This window comes from Brassica napus, chromosome C2, assembly GCF_020379485.1.
Source record: "Brassica napus cultivar Da-Ae chromosome C2, Da-Ae, whole genome shotgun sequence".
Taxonomy (NCBI): domain Eukaryota; kingdom Viridiplantae; phylum Streptophyta; class Magnoliopsida; order Brassicales; family Brassicaceae; genus Brassica; species Brassica napus.
In genome coordinates this window covers 50,463,084-50,488,246 of record NC_063445.1, presented here as the reverse complement: position 1 = coordinate 50,488,246, position 25,163 = coordinate 50,463,084, and the positions used below count along the sequence as shown (strand labels likewise).

Below are 25,163 nucleotides of genomic sequence, written 5' to 3'. Positions count from 1 at the left end.
CGCGAGGAAGCATAATCGCGACTGTTTCTGACATCCCCAGATAGCTGCAACTCCGTTTGGGGTCGGGAATTTGACACCTAGGTGGTATGTCGATGGAACGGCTTGCATGGCGTTGATCCATGGGGTTCCCATGATCACGTTGTAGATTGCAGGATGATCGACCACCACGAATTCGATGATTTTCGTGATCTCCTTGGCCATGACTGGCAGCTGGATTGACCCGAGGGTCATCGATACTTCTCCTGAAAAACCCGTGAGCGGTTTCGGCGTTGGAGTTACTTCTCCGAGTTCGATGCTCATCCGATTGAGAGTGTCGCGGAAGATTACATCGACCGTGCTTCCCGTGTCAATGAGTACTCTTCTGACTTCCAGATCTCGTATGACGAGATCTATGACGAGCGGATCGCAGTGAGGTTGGTCGATCCCGCCAGCTTCCTCCTTCGTGAAGGTGATTGAGCAATTTTGACCATCTCGGGTAAGAGACCATGTAGGCCAGTTTGCACTCGACTCCGCCTTCCGCTGGTTAGCCTTGATGGCCGAAACCATATCGTTGCAGAATAGCGATCCTCCAATGATCATGTTGACTCTGCGACGATTGTTATCGTTCCCCTTGTCATCTGGCCTTCTGCCGCGTTTATCCCCGGATTGGTTTCTTTGAGAAGATTTCTCCGCGGGCGGATTTCTGTCCGTGTTTGGGGGACGATCGGTCTCGAGGATGAGATCTTTCACGTTGGTCACTTCCGAGAGCTCTCCAGCTAGTAGCTTCGCGGCCAGCTTTGCTCCCAAGACTTTGCAGTTAGTCGTGGAGTGTCCTCGGGACTGGTGGAACTCGCAGAAGGTGTTTTCGTCATACCCTTGATTGCGAGTCCACGTATTACCCGTGGTTCGGCCCTGGTCCAAACTGATCACGTAATTGTGCGCTCCTTGGAGATCTTCCCCCTTGTGATGGACATACTTGTAGTTACGAGAGTTCTTCTTCTTCGTTTTTGGATCTACATCTTTCGAGGATGGTCTTGCCGGCTTATGTTTTTGCGATAAGACTTTCGTTTCTTCCTCGATTATGATGTAGTCCGTCGCCTTGTGGAGGGCGTCCTGCATCGTCAGCGGTTTGTCGAGGGTTATCCATTTTCCGAATTTCGACTTGTACCAGAGCGTCTTTCTGAGCGCATCAATGGCCACCTTGTCGCTTATCCCGCTAACCCTGGACATTACCAGCTTGAATCGGCTGATGAACTCGCGGAGGGGTTCGTCTTCCCTCTGGGACAGACTCCAGAGATCGACATCAGAAGTTTCTCTATCTATGAACATAGAGTATTGCTTGAGAAATTCCGATGCGAGCTGTCGGAAACTCCCGATAGAGTTTCGCTTAAGGCGTGCGAACCATTCGAGGGCTGCTCCTTCCAGATTCTCGAAGAACAGGCGGTAGTAGCCGGCGTCTTTTTTGCCGTCCTTCAGTCTCGCTCTTCCCATCGTGATGTGGAAAGCCTGAAGGTGCACCTTCGGATCGTTCGTACCATCATACTTTGGTACTTTGATTTTTCCGGGATCGGATAACCTCATATCTGAGATGCGAGTGGTGAAGGGGGTCTTCCGAGCCCCTTCCAGCAGCCTGTCGATCTCGGGTGCAGCGCTGGTAGCGTGATGGATTTGGGATTTCACGGCTCTTACTTCTGCTGCAGTCTTGGTGATATAGTCGCGAAGATCGCGGATATCCGACATCTCGCCAGCAGATTTCCGAGCCTGTCGGCGTTTACTGCCAGTGAGCTCGGTTTGCTTTTCAGCTAGCTCTTCTTGTTCGTTCCAATAGAGGACTTCCTCCTCTTCCGTCATCGGTTTGTCGAACGGAGAGCTTTCCCGAGCAGATCGGCTTCTGGTCCTTCTTGGATGTCTGTCGACGTCCTCATCGGTATCGTTGGAGACATCGCTAGGATCCAGGTCGACGTGCTCGATTTTTCGCTAGGGTTTTGACCCAAAGGATGTTCCCGCGCGGCTCCAGGCCTACCGAGTGGGGTAGCGAAGTCGAGTCTTTTCCCGTGGATTTTAGTGGTTCCGCGGGGACGGATTGCTCTGGTCCTTACTGTTAAGGTTTCAACCTGTTTGGTCAAGGTGCTCACGAGCCTGTCCTGTTCTTCCGACCTTTTTTCGTAGGTGGCGAACATCTTTTTAAACTCCTCGAGTGCCGCGGCGTTGGCTGGTGCGTTGGCCGCGGATACGTCAGCTGCGGGAGTGTGGAGATCAGTGCCACTGCTTCCGTTAAGAAGAGTCTGCACGTTATCCGCGTCGTCAGTTGACATGTCTGGTTGAGCGTGATGTGGTTGAGAGTTAGATTGATCCGTACTGCCCCTCCTTCTAGCGCCAAACTGTGGGAACTGAAATTCACACAATCGATTTCCGTTTAAATTAGGAAACTAGGAAAACCCTAATTTCCCAGAGGTCCCGGAGATCTGTTAATACCACACGCTAAGCAATCAGAACACGAGATATCAATGACAAAGTACAAAAATCGTAAAAAAAGAGCAAAATAGATCTTATTCCGAGTCCGTGTTTGAGCATTACAACAAGGTATAAGCCTAGGCTCGAGAGCTGTCGGCGAGATTCATAGTTCTAGCAACCCTAAGACGGCTAAACCTAATTGAGTCGCAGCTAGAAATAACAAAAATGGAAATATGCCTAAATCGCTCTAAGTGCTAAGTTTGCTCCGAAAAAAGTCTCCCCCCATGCCTCTCGCCTAGGACTCCTTATATACTGGCTCCTAGGTCGGTTTACGCTTTTCCTCTTCTGCCCTTAAGCCGTCATAGCATAAAAATGGAGATATTTTTTTTTTTCCGATCTTCGTAATTATCTTCAAAATTTCGTATTTATCCACAGAAACTTGACATTTATCTTTCCTTGCGAACCAAGCGTAAACCGTCAAGCGGCTTAGGGGCTTTTGGTTAAGAAATCGTAAGTTGGGTCTCGAGTCATGTCTTAGGTCCCTTTGGGCCGTCTTCTGACTCAAAGCGTTTATAACGGCTTCTTTCGATAAAGAACGAATTTTCCGCGGTCTTCGGGAGATAGCATTAAAGAGTAGACGAGGATGCATGGATTCGCGTTGTATCGACATTTTTGGAAAGCTCGATCGCTTCGTAACGATCGAAATGTGCATGTGCTCGGTCACTACGTAGTGACCAAGCTTGGTTCTGAACTCGGTCGCTACGTAGCAACCGTGCCATGGGCATGCTTGGTCGCTATGTAGCGACCGAGGTTGGTTCGAGCTTGGTTGCTATGTAGCGACCGAGCCGTGTGCATGCTTGGTCTGCGCGTATTGATCGAGCTTGGCTTGTCTGTGTATTGACGACTTGGAATATGTCGGTTCCAAGAAAATTGCAAGAAACGAATCGGTTTTAAGACGACGTTCATGTCTCTAGTTTTTTCTCTCCTTAGGAAGCGAGCTTGATATGCGTGGCGATCGTTTCTCAATTTTTGGAGAATTTAGATCGGTTTGCAAGATCTTGATGAACAGTTATGGAACAATATATCGAGACAGGAAAAATTGCCTAAGACCTAGTTCGCTAGACTATCCACCTAGGTTTTACGTTCCCTAAAATTCTATGGCAGTCTCAAAGGAGTTTTTATTTCTTAGTAATTTCCTACGAGAATTCCAAGTCTGATTTCAAAAATTTCTGGTCGGAAATACCTTAGTTCTCTCGAAGATGCAGTATTGTCTCTTCTCAGTTTTGCTTGCTCATTTCCCCTTCCTCTTCTCGTGTATGTTCGCCATTTTCGATATTGATGTTTATCCTTTGAAACTTGACATTTATCTTCCGAAGTTGACTGTTGTCTTCTCCTTAGATATGACGTCAATTTTTATAAAAAGGTTCAACGTAATCTTATAGTTGAGGCGGCTAAGGTGTTAAGTTAACTGTTGCCGTTTTATACGATTAATCTGAATCAATGCGAGAAAACAAGTCTTTGCGGGTTTTTTTTTATCGTAAAGTTTCAATGGTAACTCCAATCGAGACGAAACAAGAGACGTTACAATCAAGATTTGAAGCAGAACACAAAGATGGAGGTAAGGGCGAGTAGGAGCAAGCAAAGGAGTTTAGACGAGTCTTACTTGTTTTTGTCGTAAAATCTCGACGGAAACTCCGATTGAGACGAAACGAAAAGCATTTCGATCGGGATTCAAAAGAAAACACAAAGGAGGAGCTTTTTGAGGCCTGACAGGTCGCTATGTAGTGAGCTGGAGGTTTCACAAGTCGTTATGTAGCGAGTGGAAGTAAGCCAAGAAGAGTCCAACTTGTTTTCGTCGTAAATCTCAACGGAAACTCTGATTGAGACGAAACGAAAAGCGTTTCGATGAGGATTCAAAAGAGAACGCAAAGGAGGAGCTTTCTGAGGCCTGACAGGTCACTACGTAGCGAGTGGAGATAGCAAGTGGAGGTCTGACAGGTCGCTACGTAGCGAGTAGAAGCAAACTAAGAAGAGTTCTACTTGTTTTCGTCGTAAAATCTGAACGGAAGCCCCGATTGAGACGAAACGAGAAGCGTTTCGATGAGGATTCAAAAGAGAACGCAAAAGAGGACCTTTATGAGGCCTGACAGGTCGCGATGTAGCGAGTGGAGGTCTGACAGGTCGCTACGTAGCGAGTAGAAGCAAACTAAGAAGAGTCCTACTTGTTTTCGTCGTAAAATCTCAACGGAAACTCCGATTGAGACGAAACGAAAAACGTTTCGATGAGGATTCAAAAGAGAACGCAAAGGAGGACCTTTCTTAGGCCTGACAGGTCGCTACGTAGTGAGTGGAGATAGCGAGTGGAGGTCTGACAGGTCGCTACATAGCGAGTAGAAGCAAACTAAGAAGAGTTCTACTTGTTTTCGTCGTAAAATCTCAACGAAAACTCCAATTGAGACGAAACGAAAAGCGTTTCGATGAAAATTTAAAAGAAAACGCAAAATAGGACCTTTCTGAGGCTTTACAGGTCGCTATGTAGCGAGTGGAGGTCTGACAGGTCGCTACGTAACGAGTAGAAGCAAACTAAGAAGAGTCCTACTTGTTTTCGTCGTAAAATCTCAACGGAAACTCCGATTGAGACGAAACGAAAAGCGTTTTGATGAGGATTCAAAAGAGAACGCAAAGGAGGACCTTTCAGAGGCCTGACAGGTCCCTATGTAGCGAGTGGAGGTCTGACAGGTCGCTACGTAGCGAGTAGAAGCAAGCCAAGAAGAGTCCTACTTGTTTTCGTCGTAAAATCTCAACGGAAACTCCGATTGAGACGAAACGAAAAACGTTTCGATGAGGATTCAAAAGAGAACGCAAATTAGGACCTTTCTGAGGCCTTACAGGTCGCTACGTAGCGAGTGAAGAGTTGGCTTGAGCTCGGTCGCTACGTAGCGAAATTCTCAGCTAAGGATGGGAAAACAGCTAGACTTAGGGAAATTCTCAGGTATGAAAAGCATACAACTTAGTTTAAACTAAATGGTTTGACGGTTTTTGAATTCAAACAATGGTAAAACCAGATAGGCTTTCTTTACTAGATCTCGGATCTCAACTGCCGTCTTTTGTTCCAAGAAAGAGTCGATCAATGTGACTTGATGCACATCGTTCACAATGATGGTCGCGTCGATCGACGGTTCTTCTAGCAAGCTTTGCGAGTGGGTTTGAAGCTGTTCTCTAACCTTCTAGACCAACTCTCGTTGTTATCTAGTCAGTTAGATCACGCTGGCTATTTCAGGTATTGAGGGTAACTGTTGGTTATCTCAATTAATCCTAAGATCTAAAATGAGGGTGATCAATCCTAATTTTAGCACTAAGCTCAAGAAGCATGAAAGAACAATCAAAACACCTTTTTAACAGTCTTATTAGCAACACATACTTTCAACCTTTATGAGAAACCTAAATCTAACAATTGGGTTTACTCAGACATATTCATGAGAGACAAAGTCATGATGTTTTGAATAAAACTCAAATGAAATAATGAACACATAGAGTAAGAGTAATAGAAATAAAGGAGTTCAAGATCTTCTCTGTTATGCAGTCTCAGATCTATCTCTCAAATCCTAAGCTCTTCTAATGGTAGCCAAAATGCTTCTTCTCCAAACTAGGTTTTTAGGCCAGTCTGCTCTAAAATGATACAAAACCCTAGTACATATAGCCTCACAGGCGGCTGAGGGCTTAGGTTGAATTAATAAACTTTATAGAAATGAAATCTTCTAATTTCGTGATTAGTCCTCGGGGGATCCAACATCGATCGATGACGCTGAGTGGTTGTCGATCGATTTTAATTGGCTTCGGTCGATCAATATTGCTCTTCAAGCGTCGATCAATGCTCTACGCGTAAAAGTACTCCAAAGTGTCCCAAAAGCATCATTTCTTTCTATCAAGTAACTGAACCTGTAATTGCTTTGAAAAGACTCTAAAACATGATAAATATATCTTAAAACACTTATATACCATGACTAAAAATGGGTGAAATTCATGGTATATCAACTCCCCAGAATTATCCTTTTGCTTGTCCTCAAGCAAAACAAACGGACAGTCTCTCTGAAAGAGGTTTGGAAACAACAAGCACTCACATATCTAAAAACATAAGTCATCACCTCTATAACATCGCAATCCACATCTAAAAAGTTCTAATCACAAATCACATTATACCATATCCTATCTTAGCAACCAAATTCCTCTAGCCAACAACTTAGCAAATCTCATCTGACATCCCCTCGACCAACCTCATTTCTTTACATAAATAAAAGTGCAGGCTTTACCTTGGGAGTATCGATCATAGGATGCAAGGATAGTCAAACAAGTATCTGGATCTGCAGGTAAAAGTTAGTTCATATCTTTTCTCTCTACTAATTTCTCTCTTTGGTCAAAGTCTGCTTATATTGCAAGATCATTGACCAAGATTGGACATGCTTCCATGAATCAAGCCTCAATGGTGGTTGCCACCAAGTCCTGTTCACTTCTTTTTCACCTATATCCAAGAATTCATATGAATCGAGCTTTGAAGATTGCCGCCTCCAAATCCCGTTTGAATTATTTTTATTGGAATCCTTACGAAGCAAGCCTTAATGGTTGCCGCCACCAAGTCCTGTTCGGATTCCTCCTAACTAATTACCTATTATATATATCTAGCGAGCAATATCGATTTTTTTTTATATATCTCTACTTATAAATCTAGGGTCGAAAATAGAGAGAGAAAAGGTGATAAATCTACACAAGGCTTTACCTTCCAGACTTGTTTGACGAATCCGATCCCTTGTATACCAAGCCCCAAGACAAGCAGTAATGTCAGGTTAGTGTTGGAGGTTAACTTTGGTTCTTTCAAACAAGCTAGGAAAGTGTGTATAGTTGACAGGTTGATCCACTTTAGCATCTTTAGTGCTGTCTGCGATTAGTAAATCTAGAATGGTGCTAAAAAGTGGTTAGACATTCAAGTAAAAATCATAAGGTCATTGTCCCCTTTTTGACTCAATAAAATTATTTTTGAAAAGATTTTAACAAAACTCAAGAAAATGCCCCAGACTTAAATTACACCGTCTCGGTGTAAAGTGCCCAAAGGTGGTGATAAGCAAAGTTAGATGTTTGAGATGTTAGAGCAAGGTGTCGTACCTCTCTGTCGTGCACATCAATCGATACCATCCCCTCCGTGTCGATCGATGGCGAAGAACAGAAAATTCTGTGTCATGTGTGGAATCTAACTCATGTGATCTGTCAGTGTGGTTAGCTCTGTTAGACATTCCAAACATAAGAAATAAGTAAACAGTCTCATAAAGCATATATAAGTTTAAAATATGAATCCCACAAGTTCGGAAAATAGAAAAACAAGTGCATAAGGGAAAGAGATAGAAATGGGAGGACTAGTCGGTGTCCTCGCTGGTCTCGTCGTTGCTCCCGGACAAGGGATCTCTGCGCTGCCTAGAAGGTCCTCATGCTGCTGGTGAGTGAGCTATGATGGTCTTCCTGCTTGTGCAAGATACTCTAGCCCAGATGGCACGAAGAGCATCCACAACTACCCTCTGAAAGTCTCCCTGATCGCGCATAGGGATGTCTTGTATGACCGGGAAATCAGGAAGAGGTGCCTCTGGTGGTCCTTGTGTAGCTCTGGCTCGACGCGCTCCAGGAGGTCGGCGCGGGATAGCCGGAAGGTCGCGGAGGAGCTGGGCATTGGGCATGAACCGAGCCTATCGATCTCGCCATCGAATTCTGTGATCATCCTGTTCGGCATCGGCAGTAGACGGTGCTGGTTCCCGATCCTCAAACTCCAGAGAAGTTCCACCTTGAGCCAACCTGAGTTCATCAGGTGTCGCTCGTCCAAGAAGCTGTGGGAGCGGTCGGCTGTGCGCTGGTCTAGTGATACACTAAATATGAATCTTTGCTACTGCCAAGTTAACAGTTGTGATTATAGTACTTTAGATTCAATCCAGAGGACCAGTCTACACTTTACTATTATAAATTTCAATGACAAGCTAAGAAGAAAATGGTTTTCAATTCAATTGGTGACGCGGAAAACAAGTAAACTAGAGTTTGATTCAATTTAACAAGAAGCTAGCCTAGGGTATTTCATTGGGTGTTGAGCGAGAGCCAAACAATTATTCAAGCGCGATGCAGTGCTTTCTAGAACTCGGATCACTCAGCTGGAACACCCCACTGTCGTGGTGGTGATCTCTTTGCTGGTCGATCCCATCATCTAACTGTCGTTGAGATGAGAAACGACTGCAAGCCTTAGAGATCAGGTCCGATCAGTTCACTTACTACCCTAATATCTACTTTCGCTGATTAGGGATACTAAGCTCATTCAATACATGTCAAGCTATCTCCTAAGCGGTTAGCTAGGCGATAAACTTAGGATCTAACATCAAGTGATCAGATTAATGGAAGCCTTAAGAATAGTATGGATGAAGAATAATCAAGAATAGCTTATCTATGTTTAGCTCATATTTCAACACCCTAAAAACCCTAGGCGAGCTAGATCACTACTCAATCATGATGCAAGCAATCAAAGACATAGATCCTGAATGAAACTGCATAATAAAACAGATAGAAAGAGGGTTCAGGATAATCTTCTCTATGGTGAGAGAGATGGAGCCTTCTCCCTTTACAATCCAAAAGCACAAAAGTCTCCAATGGTTTTCTTCTGTCTAGAATAGCGTAGAATGGTCAAGAGAAACATAAAATATGATATATCAAAGCCACAGGTGGCTGGGAGAGAAAATATGGATAATTAGGGCAAATCCCGTAATGATTGTAGTTTCCTTAAAAATCTCTGCCGCTGGAACACTCACTCGGAACAGTCATCAAGACTGTTCTGCGTGAAAAGCACCAAATTGCATTGTTTTCTGCCTCTTTTGTTCCAGCTGGTCCATCTCCCATCCAATGTAACTCCAGACCTGTAATGACTCCAAAAGGACTAGAAAGACTCGATAAAGACTTGAAAACAAATTTAAAAGCATATATACAAGATGTATAAAACACCATATATCAATTCCCCCAGACTTAGATACTTGTTTGTCCTCAAACAATGTCAAGTATCAAGAACAGGGAGAAAGGTTTGAAAGTGTGGGAACTCTCCTATTCTCAGCAACCATACTTTAACCACGAATCTCTGAACCATACAAGCAGTAAAACTAGGACAACACACCCTTACCGGAACCCCACTGACTGCTGTTCAAAAATCGGCTCCATACTCTTCATCTCAAACCTGAAAAAGCAACACTATCGAGACAGAACTCCCTACATTCATTTAAGAGTAGCGTGAGCTTTTCATCACAGGCATCATTCAGGGTAGACGGTCTAGGTGTGGAACAGGCTATTTAATGGTGGAGTTAAGAGTGTTTAGGGGCTACCATTTCATTGAAGAGGATGCAGGATATCACACAAAATGGCAAGAGAGGATAGATCCATTGATGTCCACAGCCTCTACTCGTTTTTGCTATATCTGGTGCGACTGTTCTGATGACGGAACAAGCAACTGATTGTTCTGCTTTCCACTTTCCACTACACACTCTTCAATACTTGGTACCAACTTCTTGCTCGACCTTTCCAGTGGCTCCATGTTTCTTTTCTTTCTTCCCCTTCTCCATCACATTAATCTCGTTTTTTTTTTGAATGTTGATATGGTGATGTGACGAAGAAGGAGGTAATACATGATCGTTCTGAGTGCCACTGGTGGTTCTGATTTCGCGACCATTCTGGTTCTCCACCCCTGCCCTTGCACAGTTCATTGGTTATAGAGCGGTTGCTCCCTTAATCTGCTTGTTCTCCTTTCGGACATAATTTCTGCAGCAGTAACGAGTAGGAGGCTGCGTTGATCCTTTCCTCTCCGACCTTTTTGCACATATCTGCACATATGACACTGAAAAACAAATGCATGAAGGTGGAATAAAGGCTAAGGTGCAGGGTGGGAACTAGCTAAAGATGAGCTAGCCACTCAGGATCAGCAAGATGGATAAAAAGGATAAGAAGTCCTGAGTGTGTTCTCGTTTCCCTGATCTAATGCCCATAACAAGAAGAATTTCAGTCAAGATTAGGTTCAAGTAAGGTGGAGTTAAGTCTACCCAGTGTAACCTGATCGGCTGAGAACTTCTGGAGAATCAAGTGAGATATGTCAGGGTGTTCCAGGTCCACATGTGTGTCTTTCGCCACTGCTAAGGTCACTGAATAAGATAACTAAAGCACGAGGTGGTCAGTGATCAACACGGAATAAGGTCCTAATTCCCACAAATTTTGACTGACTCAATAAAAACTGACTCAAATTGACCCAAAAGAAAAACAAAAGAAAGAAACGAGTTAGTAAACGACGAAAACCCTCCCCCAGACTTACTTCACAACGTCCCTGGTGTGAAAATAAATCAGAGAGAAGGTGAAAACAAGAATAAACATTTTTTTTTGGGTCGAGATACTTACCTGAGTGGAGCAGGCGCTCCATGAAAATTCTGGGTGTTCTGTCGTCAGATGGTCGCTTGGAACAACCGCTCTTTTCAGGGGGTAGGTTGTTCCGTTTCTGCAACCCAGAATTTTTGAAGTATCACGAATTTTTATGCTTTTTGACCTGAAACTCAATAAACTAAAACGAAAATAAGCAACCAAAAACAAAAGCAAGTTATATTTACACTTACCAGTGGGTTGCCTCCCACCAAGCGCTTGGTTTAAGTCACTAGCTTGACTTGGTGACAGGGATCAGTCGGGTTGATCATGAGGACTTGTTCCAAAACAAGCTCCACAATCAGACATGTTCAACTTCAGAACTCTGCTCAGCAACCCTTTCACAGCTGCTTTTCCTTTCTCCTTCAGCTCATGTGTGAGAATAGCTCTGACTTTAGAGAAAGGTTTAGAGGTACCCTTGCACTTTACCTCATACTCAATGGAGTTCCCATCACACTTGAGAGGTATCAAAGTCATTGTAGGATCTCCCTTGACCCTTTTCTTCTGGACTTTCTGTTTCACCCTTGAATTCCCTCTGAATTTAGTAGGATCAATGCTAGGATCTTCATCAAAGAACAGTCTGCTCTCACCCTTATCACCATGCTCCTTCTCTGGAACAACCTTCAGCTTTTCTACATCAAACACTGAGATGCAAGAGGCGTGTGATGAGGAAGATCTGGTGGGTACAGCCTTGTAGAAAATTTTCTTGTTGATGTTGGAGAAGCAGACTCTCTTGTTGGGCATATCGATGGTTGCTCCAACAGTAGCCATGAATGTCCTTCCAAATATCAAAGGCATCTCATGATCCTTGTTCATCTCAACAACTTGAAACTCAGCAGGAACAATGCATTCCCCTACTTGAACATGAAGGCTGCGGATGGTTCCATATGGGACTGCTCTGGAAGAGTTTGCAAAGGTCAGGGTCAGCTGAGAACGCTCAACATCAGCAATACCCAAATCGTCTACAATAGCCTTTGAGATGAGATTCACACAAGAACCAGAGTCACAAAGAGCGTCCTTGAAGGTTGTTCCTGCGATGGAACATGGGAAAACAAACTTTCCAGGATCATCAACCTTAGGCAATACCTTCAGTGCTGGCGTAGACAGTGCTCTGGTATAGAGGACCTTGATCTCTTCTTGAGTCTCTCTACAGTTTTTAAAGAACTGGAGCAATGGACGAATCTGCAGAGCATCTTCGAATGCAAGTTCTTTAGGAAGCCTTCTCACCATCTTGTTAAAACCTATCAGCTGCTCTTCACCAATGGGATCCATCAGATGTCTAGGTGGAATTGGATAGGGAACCTTAGGAACATAGACTCGGACTGGTGGAGTTTCAGCAGGTTCGCTAGGAGCAATCACTTCAGAGCTAGCAGACTGCTCTGTGTTCTCTTCTGCGACTAGAATAGTCTCAGCAAACGGCTGCTCTACTGCATTACAGTGCTCAGTCTTTGGATTTTTATCAGTTCTTCCAGGGAGCGTCTCTTGTTGCCTCTTGACACTCTCAGCTGTTTGAGCAAGCTGAACATCGATCTTTCTCATATGGATCGCAAGATTGTCATACTTGTTATTCAGCTCAGTGAAATTGCCCATCCTGGTGTCAATTTCTGTGGTTACCTGATTCAACACCTTGGCCTGAACCTGCTGACCCTGCAACAGCTGTTGCATCATCATACCCAGACTTTGCAGCTCATCTGGTTGACTGTTCTCGTTAGCTGGAACAGCTTGCTGATTGCTCTGCGGTTGTCGCTTGTTCTAGTTCTGAATATGTCCGGCCGTAGCTTGCTCCATGCTGAAGACGTGCCCTTGGTTGTTTTTCAGTAGCTGATCAACCTTGGCAGTCAGCTCATCTATTTTCTGGGTGTCAGAACTGTTCCCTTTCATGGAGCAATCACTCTCCTCTTTCTTATTAGCTGAGCTAGCAGCCATGTTCTCAATCAGCTTAAACGCTCCATCAGTGGTTTGAGTCATGAAGTCTCCATTGCTCGCAGAGTTCAGAGCACCTTGGTATTTCCAGTCCACTCCATCATAGAAAATGTCCAGGAGGTAATCATCATCAAATCCATGGTGAGGACATTCTCTGCGATAGTCATTGAAGCGCTCCCATGTGTCGCAGAAAGGCTCATCAGTGAGCTGTCTGAAGGAGGTGATCTTGTTCCTCAATGCAGCTGTTCTCGCCTTAGAGTAGAAATGGCTGGGGAACGCTGATCGGACCTGTTCCCATGAAGTGAGAGAGCCGGTAGGGAGAGAGTTCAACCACCGTGCAGCTTTTCCATCAAGAGAGAATGGGAATAACATGCACGTGATGTAGTCTGGTGGAACACCATTCACGCGAGTGAAACTACAGACTTTTTCGAACCTCTCAATATGCTCCATTGGAATTTCTGTAGAGAGACCACAGAACACCTTTCTCTGTACTAGACCAATCAAAGCAGGCTTGATCTCGAAGTCCTGCCTGGTGCAGAGTGGAGGAACAATGGCAGAGCGCGTAGTAGGGATGTTACGCCGAAGGTTTCTCTGCCCGATTGGAACAGTCTGCGCCTGTTGTTCCTTCTGCGCGAGAGCAGCCTGTTCAGCAGCATCATGCTGAGCTTGGATGGTCTGCTGCATTTGTTGCATCTGCTGCTGCATGAATGCCACAGCCGCAGCGAGATCATCCTGATTGGCGTGATCACCCATAGTGGTGTCAGTTTGCCTTGGTTGTTGACGGTTCTGACGTTCTAATCTCGCTAGTTATTCGTTGGTGAGCTGATGCAATGGTCCTTGTGCGTTGCTCCGAGTATGTCTACTGGTCATGCACCTGGATCATTAGCTGTGACAAAGAAACAGAGGCGAGTTAGATATCTTAGACTTAAAATTAAACTGAAAAGTAGAGGTAAAAAAAATCTGGTCCCCGGCAATGGCGCAAAAACTTGATACACTAAATATGAATCTTTGCTACTGCCAAGTTAACAGTTGTGATTATAGTACTTTAGATTCAATCCAGAGGACCAGTCTACACTTTACTCTTATAAATTTCAATGACAAGCTAAGAAGAAAATGGTTTTCAATTCAATTGGTGACGCGGAAAACAAGTAAACTAGAGTTTGATTCAATTTAACAAGAAGCTAGCCTAGGGTATTTCATTGGGTGTTGAGCGAGAGCCAAACAATTATTCAAGCGCGATGAAGTGCTTTCTAGAACTCGGATCACTCAGCTGGAACACCCCACTGTCGTGGTGGTGATCTCTTTGCTGGTCGATCCCATCATCTAACTGTCGTTGAGATGAGAAACGACTGCAAGCCTTAGAGATCAGGTCCGATCAGTTCACTTACTACCCTAATATCTACTTTCGCTGATTAGGGATACTACACTACAGGAAATGTGGGTATTAATAGCGTCGTAGCATAGCGTTTTTTGCTTCTCTGCTATTGTATATAAACACGGGCCTTTATAATAGCGTTTTTGAAATGTATAAGCTATCTTTGTAGTCGCAGGAAAATAAAATAATTCAGCCGCGTTAATTTGGTAAGTGGAGGCGCCTTACCATTGCAAATCAAAAACTAAATGCTATCGTATATGAAAAAATATATTAAAAATAACTTAAGTATTAATCGAAACCGAGACTTCATTCTCTTCACTTCACTCTCTTCACATTCCTCAAAATCAAAACCGACTCATCGAAGTTCTTCAGAGTTCTCTCGAGTCGAAGCTTCAATTGGTATGAGTTTCGATTTGATTCTGAGTTTAGAATAGAGACTGGTTCTCTCGAGTCGAATCTCTTTGATTTTGGGTTTCTCTTTGATTCAAATCTCTTTTCACATGCATGTCCGCGTTAACACATGATTCGATTTTGATTGTGGGTTTCGATTAGGTTTCGATTAGGTTTTGAATATGATTGTGGGTTTCGATTAGGTTTTGAATATGATTGTGGGTTTTAGTTTGATTTTGAATATGATTGAAGGTTTCGATTTGATTTTGGGTTTAGATTTTTTGATCGAATGGCTTGATTTGATTTTGGATTTGTTTATCAGTTTCAGAAATGGCAAAGACAAGAGGACAAGTTGGTTCTCGTCGGAGTAAACGTAATCAAGGCTTGGAGGTAGTAGATCAAGAGGACAAGGCACCGCAACTAAAAGTGAAGAAAAGAACAGCAAAGAAAACGGCGTCCCCTAAAAAGAATTTAGTTTTAACGCCAACGAGAAGAAGTAGTAGAATCAAGAAAGTGGCTGCTGAAGATGATTACATAGAAGATGTTACACTTCCTAAGGATGATGAAGTACAAGATGTAACACCTACTCAGGATGATGAAGTAGAAGATGGTCAGGCTGAGAAGTCAATGTCTGAAGAAGATAAAGACGATGAAGAGGATGTTAATGGGAAAGAGGATGAAGAAGATGGCGATGTCAATGGGAAAGAGAATGAAGAAAATGGAGATCTCAATGGGAAAGAGAATGAAGAAGAACCGGCCAATATGGAAGATGATGGAGTTCTTAATGAGAAAGGGAACGAAGAGGAAGCTTGCGAAGAAGAAGCTCGCGATATGGAAGAAGATGGCACTGCGCAAGATGATGAGATTCCTAGTACTGAAGGAGTTAAGCTAGCAGGGGAGGAAGTTTCAAAAAAAAAAAAAAAGAGGACCTACAAAGTTGCGTAGAGTGGCTGAAAATCCCAGTGATAAGATTATGGTCACATTCAATGACATTGGTGAGCATGTTGGACCTGGTTCAGTAACCCTATCGTCGTTTCTTGGTCCTCTTGTGAGGGAACATGTTCCGGTTACACTTGCCGATTGGAGAAAACTTGATGCAGCGACTAAAGCAACAATGTGGGAAGAAATTCAGGTTTGTATATATATTAGTATGTTTTGTTTAACCGCAAGATGAAATTATAAACATGTTTAACTTGATTATTGTGATGCAGGGGAGGTTTAACTTGCAAGAAGAGTGGCAGAAAGCTGTTATTTTCAAGCAGCTGGGAAATGTGTGGAGGGCTGGGAAGTCAAGGCTGGTGTCACAAGTACGTGTGGCGAAGACTGCAGCTGAGAGAATAGCTTTAAAACCGAGCAACATCCCATCCCTTCAACTGTGGAACACTTGGGTTAAGAGTAAGACTACCAAATCTTTCACAGTGAGTTATCTACAACTAAGTAAGTTTCATCCTTAAAGGTCATGTCTGATGGATATAATCAATGTCATATTTATATTGTAGGAAACGAGTAACAAGTACAGAGCGATGAGAAGAAATCAGATTCCTCACACCACCAGCCGCAAAGGAATGCTTCGTTTAGCTGATGATATGGTAAAAGAGTAGTCAAACATCTACATATTGTAGATCAGCTTGTTAGATTAAAATGGTAGTGAGATATGTTTGTTTTCATATAGAAAAAAAAGAGTAAAGACCCAAGTAAGGTGAGTAGATCCAAGGTTTGGATTGCGGGACACACTCATGCTGATGGCAGACCTGTGAAGCCCCAGTTTGCTGAGACTATTGTAAGCATTATGGAAGTTGTATATTGTGTATAGTTAATAGACTATGGCAATGAATGATTTTGTGTTTAAATGATTGTATCAGGAACAAATACAGTCACTTGACAGTCGGATGGACTCCACATCAGCTGCTGATAACATAAGGGAAGATGCTGTGAGCAAGGTTTTGGGAAAAGACAAACCTGGACGAGTAAGGGGCTTTGGTAGAGGGATTACAGCTAATAAGCTAGCATATCTGCAATTTAGAGACGCTAAGATTGCAGAAATGAAAAGTGAGATTGAAGAGTTAAAGGGGATGGTGCGAGAATTAGCTGAGAAGAAGGTAATCCTTTTCATTACCTTTGGTCAATTAGTTTTAAGACATTTACGATTTCCGTTGCCTTTTCTCAGAAAAGTAATGTTGATGCTGAAACATCTGAGAGTAGTGGTGGATTCAAAGAAGGAGTCAGAGTACAAATACTGGATTGGATTGAATCAGAGGATGTTGTTGTTGGTGAAGGAGAATTCTGCTCTGCTGAACCGAAGTACAAAATTGGTCGTATACCAATTGGTCCTAATGCAGTGGCTATCGTAGTTAAGTATGCACTAAGCGCATCAGCTTCACTCTGGAGGCCTACTACGGATGTGTTAACTCTTGATGAAGCTGTGGGATACAAGATATCTTGGCCAATGGATAAAGTGATTTTGGATAAGGATCCAAACTGTTCTGAAGATTTATCTATGGTAAATTTTCAAATCTTGTTTTCTTCTTACAACAATTGAGTCATCTCTAATCATTACTAAAATTTCTAATTTCAAATCTTGTTTTAGCAAAGCAAGGAAGGTGAATATCGAAGATGCAAGATATATGATTGGACCAATGATGAGGACGAGGTCATTGCTGAAGGTCTCGTGTGCTCTTCAAAATCCAAAGACATGGTTAACAACATACCTCTGGGTCCCAATGCTGTTAGTGTCGAAGTAGTGAAGGTGTTCAATGATCAAGCATATTTGTGGAGGCCAACCGCTGATATGTTCTTGATTGGTGATGCACTTAGCGAGAAAATAGCATGGCCAGTCCTAAAGGTTGAAGTCATGCCTACACCTGCTACAGAAGTAACACCAACTAAATGTGCAGGGAAGAAAATAGCATCACCTTCGAAGCCAGCCAAGAAAAAAGCAGTGGTATGTAATTGACATGAAGTTAAATTTTTTTATTTGCCTGATGATTGATGTTGCGTCCTTGATTGATGTTGGAACTTGCTTCTGTCATCTTGTTTGAGTTGTAGAGTCCAGGCAGCACTAGTTCGACCAGAAGTCCGAAGCAGAAGTGCACTCTCTTGGATTGCAACAACTCTGGACGTAAGGTAGCTGAAGGAAGGGTAGCTTCAACGGATCCGAATGAGTTGTGCCACTTTGTACCCCTAGGTCCAAATGCAAGCAAGGTGTGGATTGATGTGGCTAAGATCGGTGATGCAAAAGTCTGGAGGCCAAATTCAGAGATTGAATACATATCTGATGCAATGGGTTCGGTTGTGGCATGGCCAAATGACAAAATCAAGTTTGTCTAAAATTGTCGTCTGAAACATTTTTCAAGTTGGTTCTCATCGGCTATGTATTTCTAGTGTGTGATCGAATGTTTAGGTACTTTTTTACTCGGTTGAAATCATGTATGATATTATGTAACAGTTAGCAGACAAAAAAACAAAAATTATGTGTTATATTATGATATAAGGTTATGTGTGAAAATGTTTAGCTTGTTAACCCCTATACCCTTAAGTGCATAATTTTACATTAAACCATAAGCTTTAAAAATTAAATCCACAGACGGGAAGACCAAAAATTAAAATCCTATACCCTAAAGTGAAATCCCTAAACCCTAAAGTACAAACCTATACCCTATACCCTAATTGTACTTGATTTCACAATTTTGTTCATTCTTAAAAGGATATTGTAATCTTAATTTCACAAAACTGATTAGTTATAAATTTTATAAACACTCATTTGTTCAAACCCTATACCCTAAAGCCTTTGTACATACAAATAAGTAGTAGTGTTTATGAGCATATGAGCTAGAATGATCAATCTTATAAAAGCTCACATAAAAATTTATATTCATACAATTTTTTTTTGTAAAATAGGAAAACTGAATATTTGATTTTTAAGATTTAATTTAATTTTTTTTTGCTTCAAAATCATATTTATATATTAATTTCCAGATTTCAAACGAAATTAATACCTTGAGCCAATAAGGAGTAACCTCCAAGATTGCAGACGTGGCAAACCATATGCCGATGGATGTGTCTTCCCAACTTCAATCTTAGCCATTCCTTTTATTTTTTGAGCCAATGAGGAGCAACTACTAAGATTGCACTCGGATTAATCATAGACCGTCTCTCCAAATCTTTGATCACAACCGTTCATTTTTTTCTGTCTCTGTTTGCACTCGGAAAATTTCAGAACACAACATCTCTCTTTCTGTCGAAACTCCTTTCTGTCTCACGATCTAAAATCGAAAAAACCCTAAAGAAAGCACATGTATCTCTTGAGCTAAAATCAACCCAGCTGTTCATGTATTCGCCGATTGAAAGTAAGCAAATGGATAAGTCGTGGATTTGGCTTCCAAGGTATAACCTAAAATCCCTCGATCTCATTTCTACTCGCCGATTGAAATAAAGCTAACTTCTTTTGTCTGATTCTTGTAGGAATAGCCACGAGTATTCAGAAGGAGCAACTAATTTTGTGAATTCGTCCGCAAAAAGATTGGGAAGTCTGTCTGAAATGCTATGCCCTTGTAGAGACTGCCGCAATCTGAGCCATCAGTCACTGGATAAAATTGTGGAGCATTTGGTGATTAGGGGTATGGATAAGAAGTATAAGAGTTCTCGTTGGAGTATTCATGGAGAAAAAAGAGATTCTGCAGAAGACAGTGTTCTTCAATATGAAACAGAGGCGTTTGATTTGTTTAAGACAATATTCTCCATGGACGAAGGTGGTCCAAACCCGACAACTGACAACGAAGACGATGAAGCACCAGAGGAAATTGAGTTTAAGAAAAAGCTCAGAGACGCTCAAACGCCATTATACTCGGATTGTCTCAAGCACACAAAGGTTTCAGCTATCATGGGACTTTACAGATTCAAGGTTAAAAGTGGTGTGTCGGAGAACTACTTTGATCAGCTGTTGGTTTTACTTGAGGATTTGCTACCTGAAGACAATGTTCTTCCCAAGAGTTTAGCTGCAATCAAAAAATTTCTGAAGATCTTTGGGTTCGGCTACGACAGTATTCATGCTTGCAAGAATGATTGCATATTGTATAGGAAGGAGTATGAGAACCTAGAAAGCTGTCCAAGATGCAAAGTTTCAAGATGGGAAATGGATAAGCACAGTAATGAGTTAAAGGTGGGGATTCCGGCAAAGGTCCTTAGATATTTTCCAATCAAGGACAGGTTTAGGAGGATGTTTAGATCACAAAGGATGGCTGAAGATCTGCGTTGGCACTATACCAATGCCACTGAAGATGGTACAATGCGGCACCCTGTTGATTCTATCTCTTGGGCACAAGTGAATGCTAAATGGCCAGACTTTGCTGCTGATCCACGGAATCTTCGACTTGGGATTTCTACAGATGGGATGAACCCTTTCTCCATGCAAAGCACCAATCACAGCACATGGCCAGTGTTGTTAGTGAACTATAACACGCCTCCAACCATGTGTATGAAGGCTGAGAATATAATGCTGACTTTGTTGATCCCTGGTCCTACTGCTCCTGGTAACAACATTGATGTTTACCTAGCACCACTGATAGACGATCTAAAGGATTTGTGGGCTGAGGGTATTGAAGTGTATGACTCATTTGCGAAGGAGAACTTTAATCTCAGAGCCTTGCTGCTTTGGAGTATCAGTGACTATCCAGCCTTAGGAACACTGTCTGGATGTAAAGTAAAGGGGAAACAAGCCTGCAATGTATGTGGAAAGGATACACCTGCAAGGTGGCTTAAGTTTAGCCGCAAGTTTGTCTACATGAGTAACAGAAGGAGACTACCGCCTGGCCATCGTTACAGATATAAAAAAGCTTGGTTTGACAACACTGTGGAGGAAGGGAATGCTAATAGGATACAAACAGGCGCTGAGATATATGAGACACTACAAGCTTTTACGAATGATTTTGGTAGACCTCTAGAGAAGGAAAAAAAAGGAAAAGACTAGAGTTGGAAGATGATGAGAGGTTACAAGAAGAAGAGTGTGAAGAATCAAATGAACTATGGCGGTGGAAGAAGAGATCAATATTCTTTGATCTACCTTACTGGAAGGTAAACTATAGTAACTGACCTATATTATCTGATTACTGGAAGAAGAGATCAATATGTCTAACAGTTTCTTGTTTAATGTGTTAGGAGTTGCCTGTTCGTCACAATATTGATGTTATGCACGTAGAAAAGAATGTGTCCGATGCTATATTGTCTCTGTTGATGCAAAGTGCGAAGTCAAAAGATGGGTTGAAAGCAAGAAAAGACTTAGAAGATATTGGAATCAGAAAGCACTTGCACACAGAGGTGAGGGGAAAGAAAACATACTTACCTCCTGCTGCCTACTGGTTATCGAAGAGAGAGAAGACCATTTTCTGCCAAAGGTTAGCTAAGTTTAGAGGCCCTGATGGTTATTGTGGTAATATTGCGAATAGTGTTTCAGTTAACCCTCCAAATATTGGTAGTTTAAAGTCGCATGATCATCATGTCTTAGTACAGAACTTGTTACCAGCTGCATTAAGAGGGTTGTTACATAGGGGTCCTAGGATAGCCATAAATAGATTATGCAGTTACTTCAACAGGTTGTGTCAGCGCATCATTGACCCAGAGAAACTTATATCCATGGAGACAGAGTTTGTGGAGACAATGTGTCAGCTGGAGCGCTTCTTCCCTCCAGCCCTTTTTGATATCATGTTTCACCTTCCACTACATTTATCAAGAGAGGCACGGTTGGGAGGACCAGTTCACTTCCGATGGATGTATCCCTTCGAAAGGTTTGATCAACATCTCTCTTCAATATATCCACTTCCCACAATGATGTTTGACTAATATTCATATTTCCTGAGTTATAGGTACATGAAAACACTAAAGGCTTTTGTTAAGAATTATGCAAGGCCAGAAGCATGTATGGCTGAGGCGTATTTAGCTGGAGAATGTGTTGCATTTTGTTTAGAGTTCCTTAAAGAATCAGTACCAGTTCAAGAAGCAGTTAATCGTAATGAAGATGTTGAGGCTGATAGAATGGTGGTTGAAGGCCGACCTCTGCAGAAGGGTATAGAGGTTACCCTGTCAGATAAAGATAGAGACATTGCACATCGATATGTGCTAATGAACATGGCATCTTTGGATCCCTTTCTTGAGTAAGTAATTCTCTATGTTTCTTCTACTTGTTTTACTCATAATTTCATTTTCATATACTGTTGTTTAATTTAAAATCAGGATGCATTTGGAAGAGTTGCAAGCTAAGGATGCTCGATTGGCTAAAAATGAAACTTTGTTATGGAAAAACCATACTGAACACTTTACAGAATGGCTTAAAAATAAGGTTACAAACTCCAAATTCTTTTCTTGATTATTATTGTAAATACTGGTTAGCTTGTTTGGTGATGACTGGTTAGCTTGTTTGGTGATGACTAGTTAGCTTGTATCATGATGCCTGGTTTGTATCTTGAAGAACATGTCCATATTTTAGCGAATTGATGTCTGAGTAGCTTATAGCTTGATGAAACTGTCTGGATTTTTAGTATTTTTATGACTGGTTAGCTTGTAGATTGATGATTGGTTTCGTGGTACATATTATCATGTTTTGATTATAATTTAAGTACCTCGGCTTGATGATAATCCTCTGATTTCCTGCGGCAGATTCATTTAGACTCAAAAGATAGTCATTCTAAGGAGATAAGGTGGTTGGCATTTGGACCAAGAAATGTTGCTTTAGCACATAAAGGATTCATCATCAATGGCCAACGGTTTCATACTGATGCGGTCAAGCTGAAGACACAAAACAGTGGAGTAACTTATGAAGCCTTTAGCATGTGTAGATCAAGTGCAAGAGATATGAGACAGGTCGCGGATATGATTACATACTATGGAGTGATAAAGGAGATTTTGGTCATCGACTATCACATGTTCAAAGTGCCACTCTTTAGATGCAACTGGGCAAACACAGCGAATGGTGTGAAGGAAGAAGATGGCTTCACTCTTGTTAACCTTCATATGAACCAAGCAGCCTATTTGAAAGATCCATTCATTCTACCTTCTCAAGCGAAACAGGTTTTCTACTCTAGGGAGGATGATGCTTCAAATTGGTATGTTGTTATGAGAGCACCACCTAGAGGTTATCATGAGTTGGAAACAGAAGAGGATTTAGGTGGTGCTCCTTTACCTGTCCAAGAAGTTGATGATATGGGTGATGATATGGATGATGATAGTGTATATGTTAGGGATGATTGTGAAGGTTTATTAGTGGTAGATTGATGATATGTTGTATGCTTGTGTGATGGTTTGTATGAATGTGATAATGTTGTGTTATGGGATTTGAATAATTATATTGATTTTTGGAATTTTAATAATTTATATTGTTTTTATTTCATATTTTCGAATTAATTATTTAAAAATCAATTCAATAATTATTATTAATTAATTTTGGGATAATTATAAAACTAATTAATAACACGAAACATTTGCTATCTTTGCTACTAGGAAAAAATAAAATTATTTGGTTCTAATAACATTTATTAAACGTTATTATAAATACTAACAATTGCGAACACAAAAGCGCTATTGTTATACACTTAGTAATAGCACAGAGGAAAATCGCTATTAAAAGGGTTGGACTTTTTATAATGGGTGATGTCAGAGCGTCCAAGGAAACGCTATTAAACCAAAATGATAGCGCTTTTCGTCCGCTATTACTAACCACATTTCCTGTAGTGCTAAGCTCATTCAATACATGTCAAGCTATCTCCTAAGCGGTTAGCTAGGCGATAAACTTAGGATCTAACATCAAGTGATCAGATTAATGGAAGCCTTAAGAATAGTATGGATGAAGAATAATCAAGAATAGCTTATCTATGTTTAGCTCATATTTCAACACCCTAAAAACCCTAGGCGAGCTAGATCACTACTCAATCATGATGCAAGCAATCAAAGACATAGATCCTGAATGAAACTGCATAATAAAACAGATAGAAAGAGGGTTTAGGATAATCTTCTCTATGGTGAGAGAGATGGAGCCTTCTCCCTTTATAATCCAAAAGCACAAAAGTCTCCAATGGTTTTCTTCTGTCTAGAATAGCGTAGAATGGTAAAGAGAAACAGAAAATATGATATATCAAAGCCACAGGCGGCTGGGAGAGAAAATAAGGATAATTAGGGAAAATCCCGTAATGATTGTAGTTTCTTTAAAAATCTCTGCCGCTGGAACAGTCACTCGGAACAGTCATCAAGACTGTTCTGCGTGAAAACCACCAAATTGCATTGTTTTCTGCCTCTTTTGTTCCAGCTGGTCCATCTCCCATCCAATGCAACTCCAGACCTGTGATGACTCCAAAAGGACTAGAAAGACTCGATAAAGACTTGAAAACCAATTTAAAAGCATATATACAAGATGTATAAAACACCATATATCATCTAGGCGGATGCCTAGATACTCAAAGATCGGTGTCAGCAAACTCCCAATTGTCTCCTTCTTCCTGCCTTTGCCCGTGAAGGGCTTCTTCTTCAGGTCCACCAAGTACGCAGCAAAAATGGCTCCGGGGTTTGGAGTCACCACGTTGCCATTCTCATCGAGATGAGTCAGGTCTACCAAGCCGTTTACTCCACAAAAGAGTAGTGTGAGCTCCTGTATCCTGACCTTGTTGGGCTCCATCTTGCAAACCAACTTGTTTGCAAGAACCCGTAGAAATTACCGGAGGGTGGGGTAATGGATTTCTGTCTGCGTAGCGGAGTTGGAGTTCCACGCCCCCGTACCAATAATCTCCCAGAATCCATCGAGGCCTAGGAAGGGTGGAATCCTGACCGCAGCTGCAGCCTCATTGAAACCGTAGATGCGGCAGAGCTCGGTGATGGAGATCTTGTATCGGATTCCCCTGGCGAAGAAGGTCAGTGTACCATCTCCTGCTACCCTCGCCTTTGAGGTGCTGTAGGTGAGCTCGACTGTGGCCATAAACTGTCAGACCATGTCGACGTGGAGATCGTATACGCGAGTTGCCATGGTGCCAAGTCCGAGCTGCGTGATCATCTCCTTGATGTCTGACTCGATCCGGAGCTTCTGTAAGATGCATGGGTCGATGAACCGTGTGGGCTCGATAGAGACGCCAAGCATTGTAGAACAAGCTGTCGTAGTCGTCCCACTCGTCCTTGATCACGCGGTTGATGCACTCCGTGCTGTTGACCGCATTCTTCGGGTCAGCGAACTCCTCGAAAGTGTCGATAGGTGTTTTGTCGTCACGAGGCCAAGGGTCGCTGTGATGTATGGAGGAGCTGGCTTTGTCGTGTCTCCTCTTTGTCCTCCTCTCACGTCTCTCTGCGTACGAGTCTGAACTCATCTGAGAACAAGCAGAAAATAGAGTAGAAGTGAGATAGTGTTGTCGATATATTGTAATATCGATCGATGAAGTGTGTGAGGCATCGATCGATATATGTCATTAAGAATTAGTCGACAATGAGGGTATCGATCGACGATGTAGAATTCGCGTCGATCGATGTCGAATCGCGAAACCTGCAAAGATCACTCAATTCCAAATCGCACTTTCAAGGCATTAACAGCATAAAATCCACGATCCTA

The 25,163-nt window shown here is 42.2% G+C and overlaps 4 protein-coding genes and 1 non-coding gene across 6 annotated transcripts; all 5 read left to right on the top strand.

The window, feature by feature from the left end:
* The first annotated feature begins 12,958 nt into the window (after positions 1 to 12,958).
* Positions 12,959 to 13,065, top strand: LOC125582767. Its single transcript, XR_007320221.1, has one exon. It is a non-coding gene; the product is annotated as a small nucleolar RNA R71 (small nucleolar RNA).
* A 471-nt stretch (positions 13,066 to 13,536) lies between these two features.
* LOC111202709 lies at positions 13,537 to 18,197 on the top strand. Of its 2 annotated transcripts, XM_048746929.1 has the most exons (6): positions 13,537 to 15,722; positions 15,802 to 16,008; positions 16,090 to 16,689; positions 16,758 to 17,090; positions 17,178 to 17,531; positions 17,636 to 18,197. In XM_048746929.1, exons 3-6 carry the CDS (start codon positions 16,480 to 16,482, stop codon positions 17,915 to 17,917), a joined length of 1,179 nt encoding a protein of 392 aa, XP_048602886.1. In that variant the 5' UTR covers positions 13,537 to 15,722; positions 15,802 to 16,008; positions 16,090 to 16,479; the 3' UTR covers positions 17,918 to 18,197. The 2 variants fall into 2 exon arrangements, with proteins under 2 accessions (XP_048602886.1, XP_048602885.1); XM_048746928.1 differs by having other exon boundaries at positions 13,537 to 16,008.
* On the top strand, positions 14,921 to 16,191 carry LOC106378668 (nucleolin-like). Its single transcript, XM_048749193.1, has 4 exons — positions 14,921 to 15,461; positions 15,610 to 15,722; positions 15,802 to 16,008; positions 16,090 to 16,191. The coding sequence occupies exons 1-4, from the start codon at positions 14,921 to 14,923 to the stop codon at positions 16,189 to 16,191; spliced, it is 963 nt and encodes a 320-aa protein (XP_048605150.1).
* A 747-nt stretch (positions 18,198 to 18,944) lies between the features above and the next one.
* LOC106378670 lies at positions 18,945 to 21,739 on the top strand. Its single transcript, XM_048749192.1, has 5 exons — positions 18,945 to 18,973; positions 19,052 to 20,438; positions 20,522 to 20,659; positions 20,744 to 21,369; positions 21,448 to 21,739. Exons 1-5 carry the CDS (start codon positions 18,945 to 18,947, stop codon positions 21,737 to 21,739), a joined length of 2,472 nt encoding a protein of 823 aa, XP_048605149.1.
* Positions 21,413 to 22,962, top strand: LOC106384224. The gene is made up of 2 exons (XM_048746927.1): positions 21,413 to 21,920; positions 22,238 to 22,962. Exons 1-2 carry the CDS (start codon positions 21,816 to 21,818, stop codon positions 22,850 to 22,852), a joined length of 720 nt encoding a protein of 239 aa, XP_048602884.1. The 5' UTR covers positions 21,413 to 21,815; the 3' UTR covers positions 22,853 to 22,962.
* The last annotated feature ends 2,201 nt before the right edge of the window (positions 22,963 to 25,163 follow it).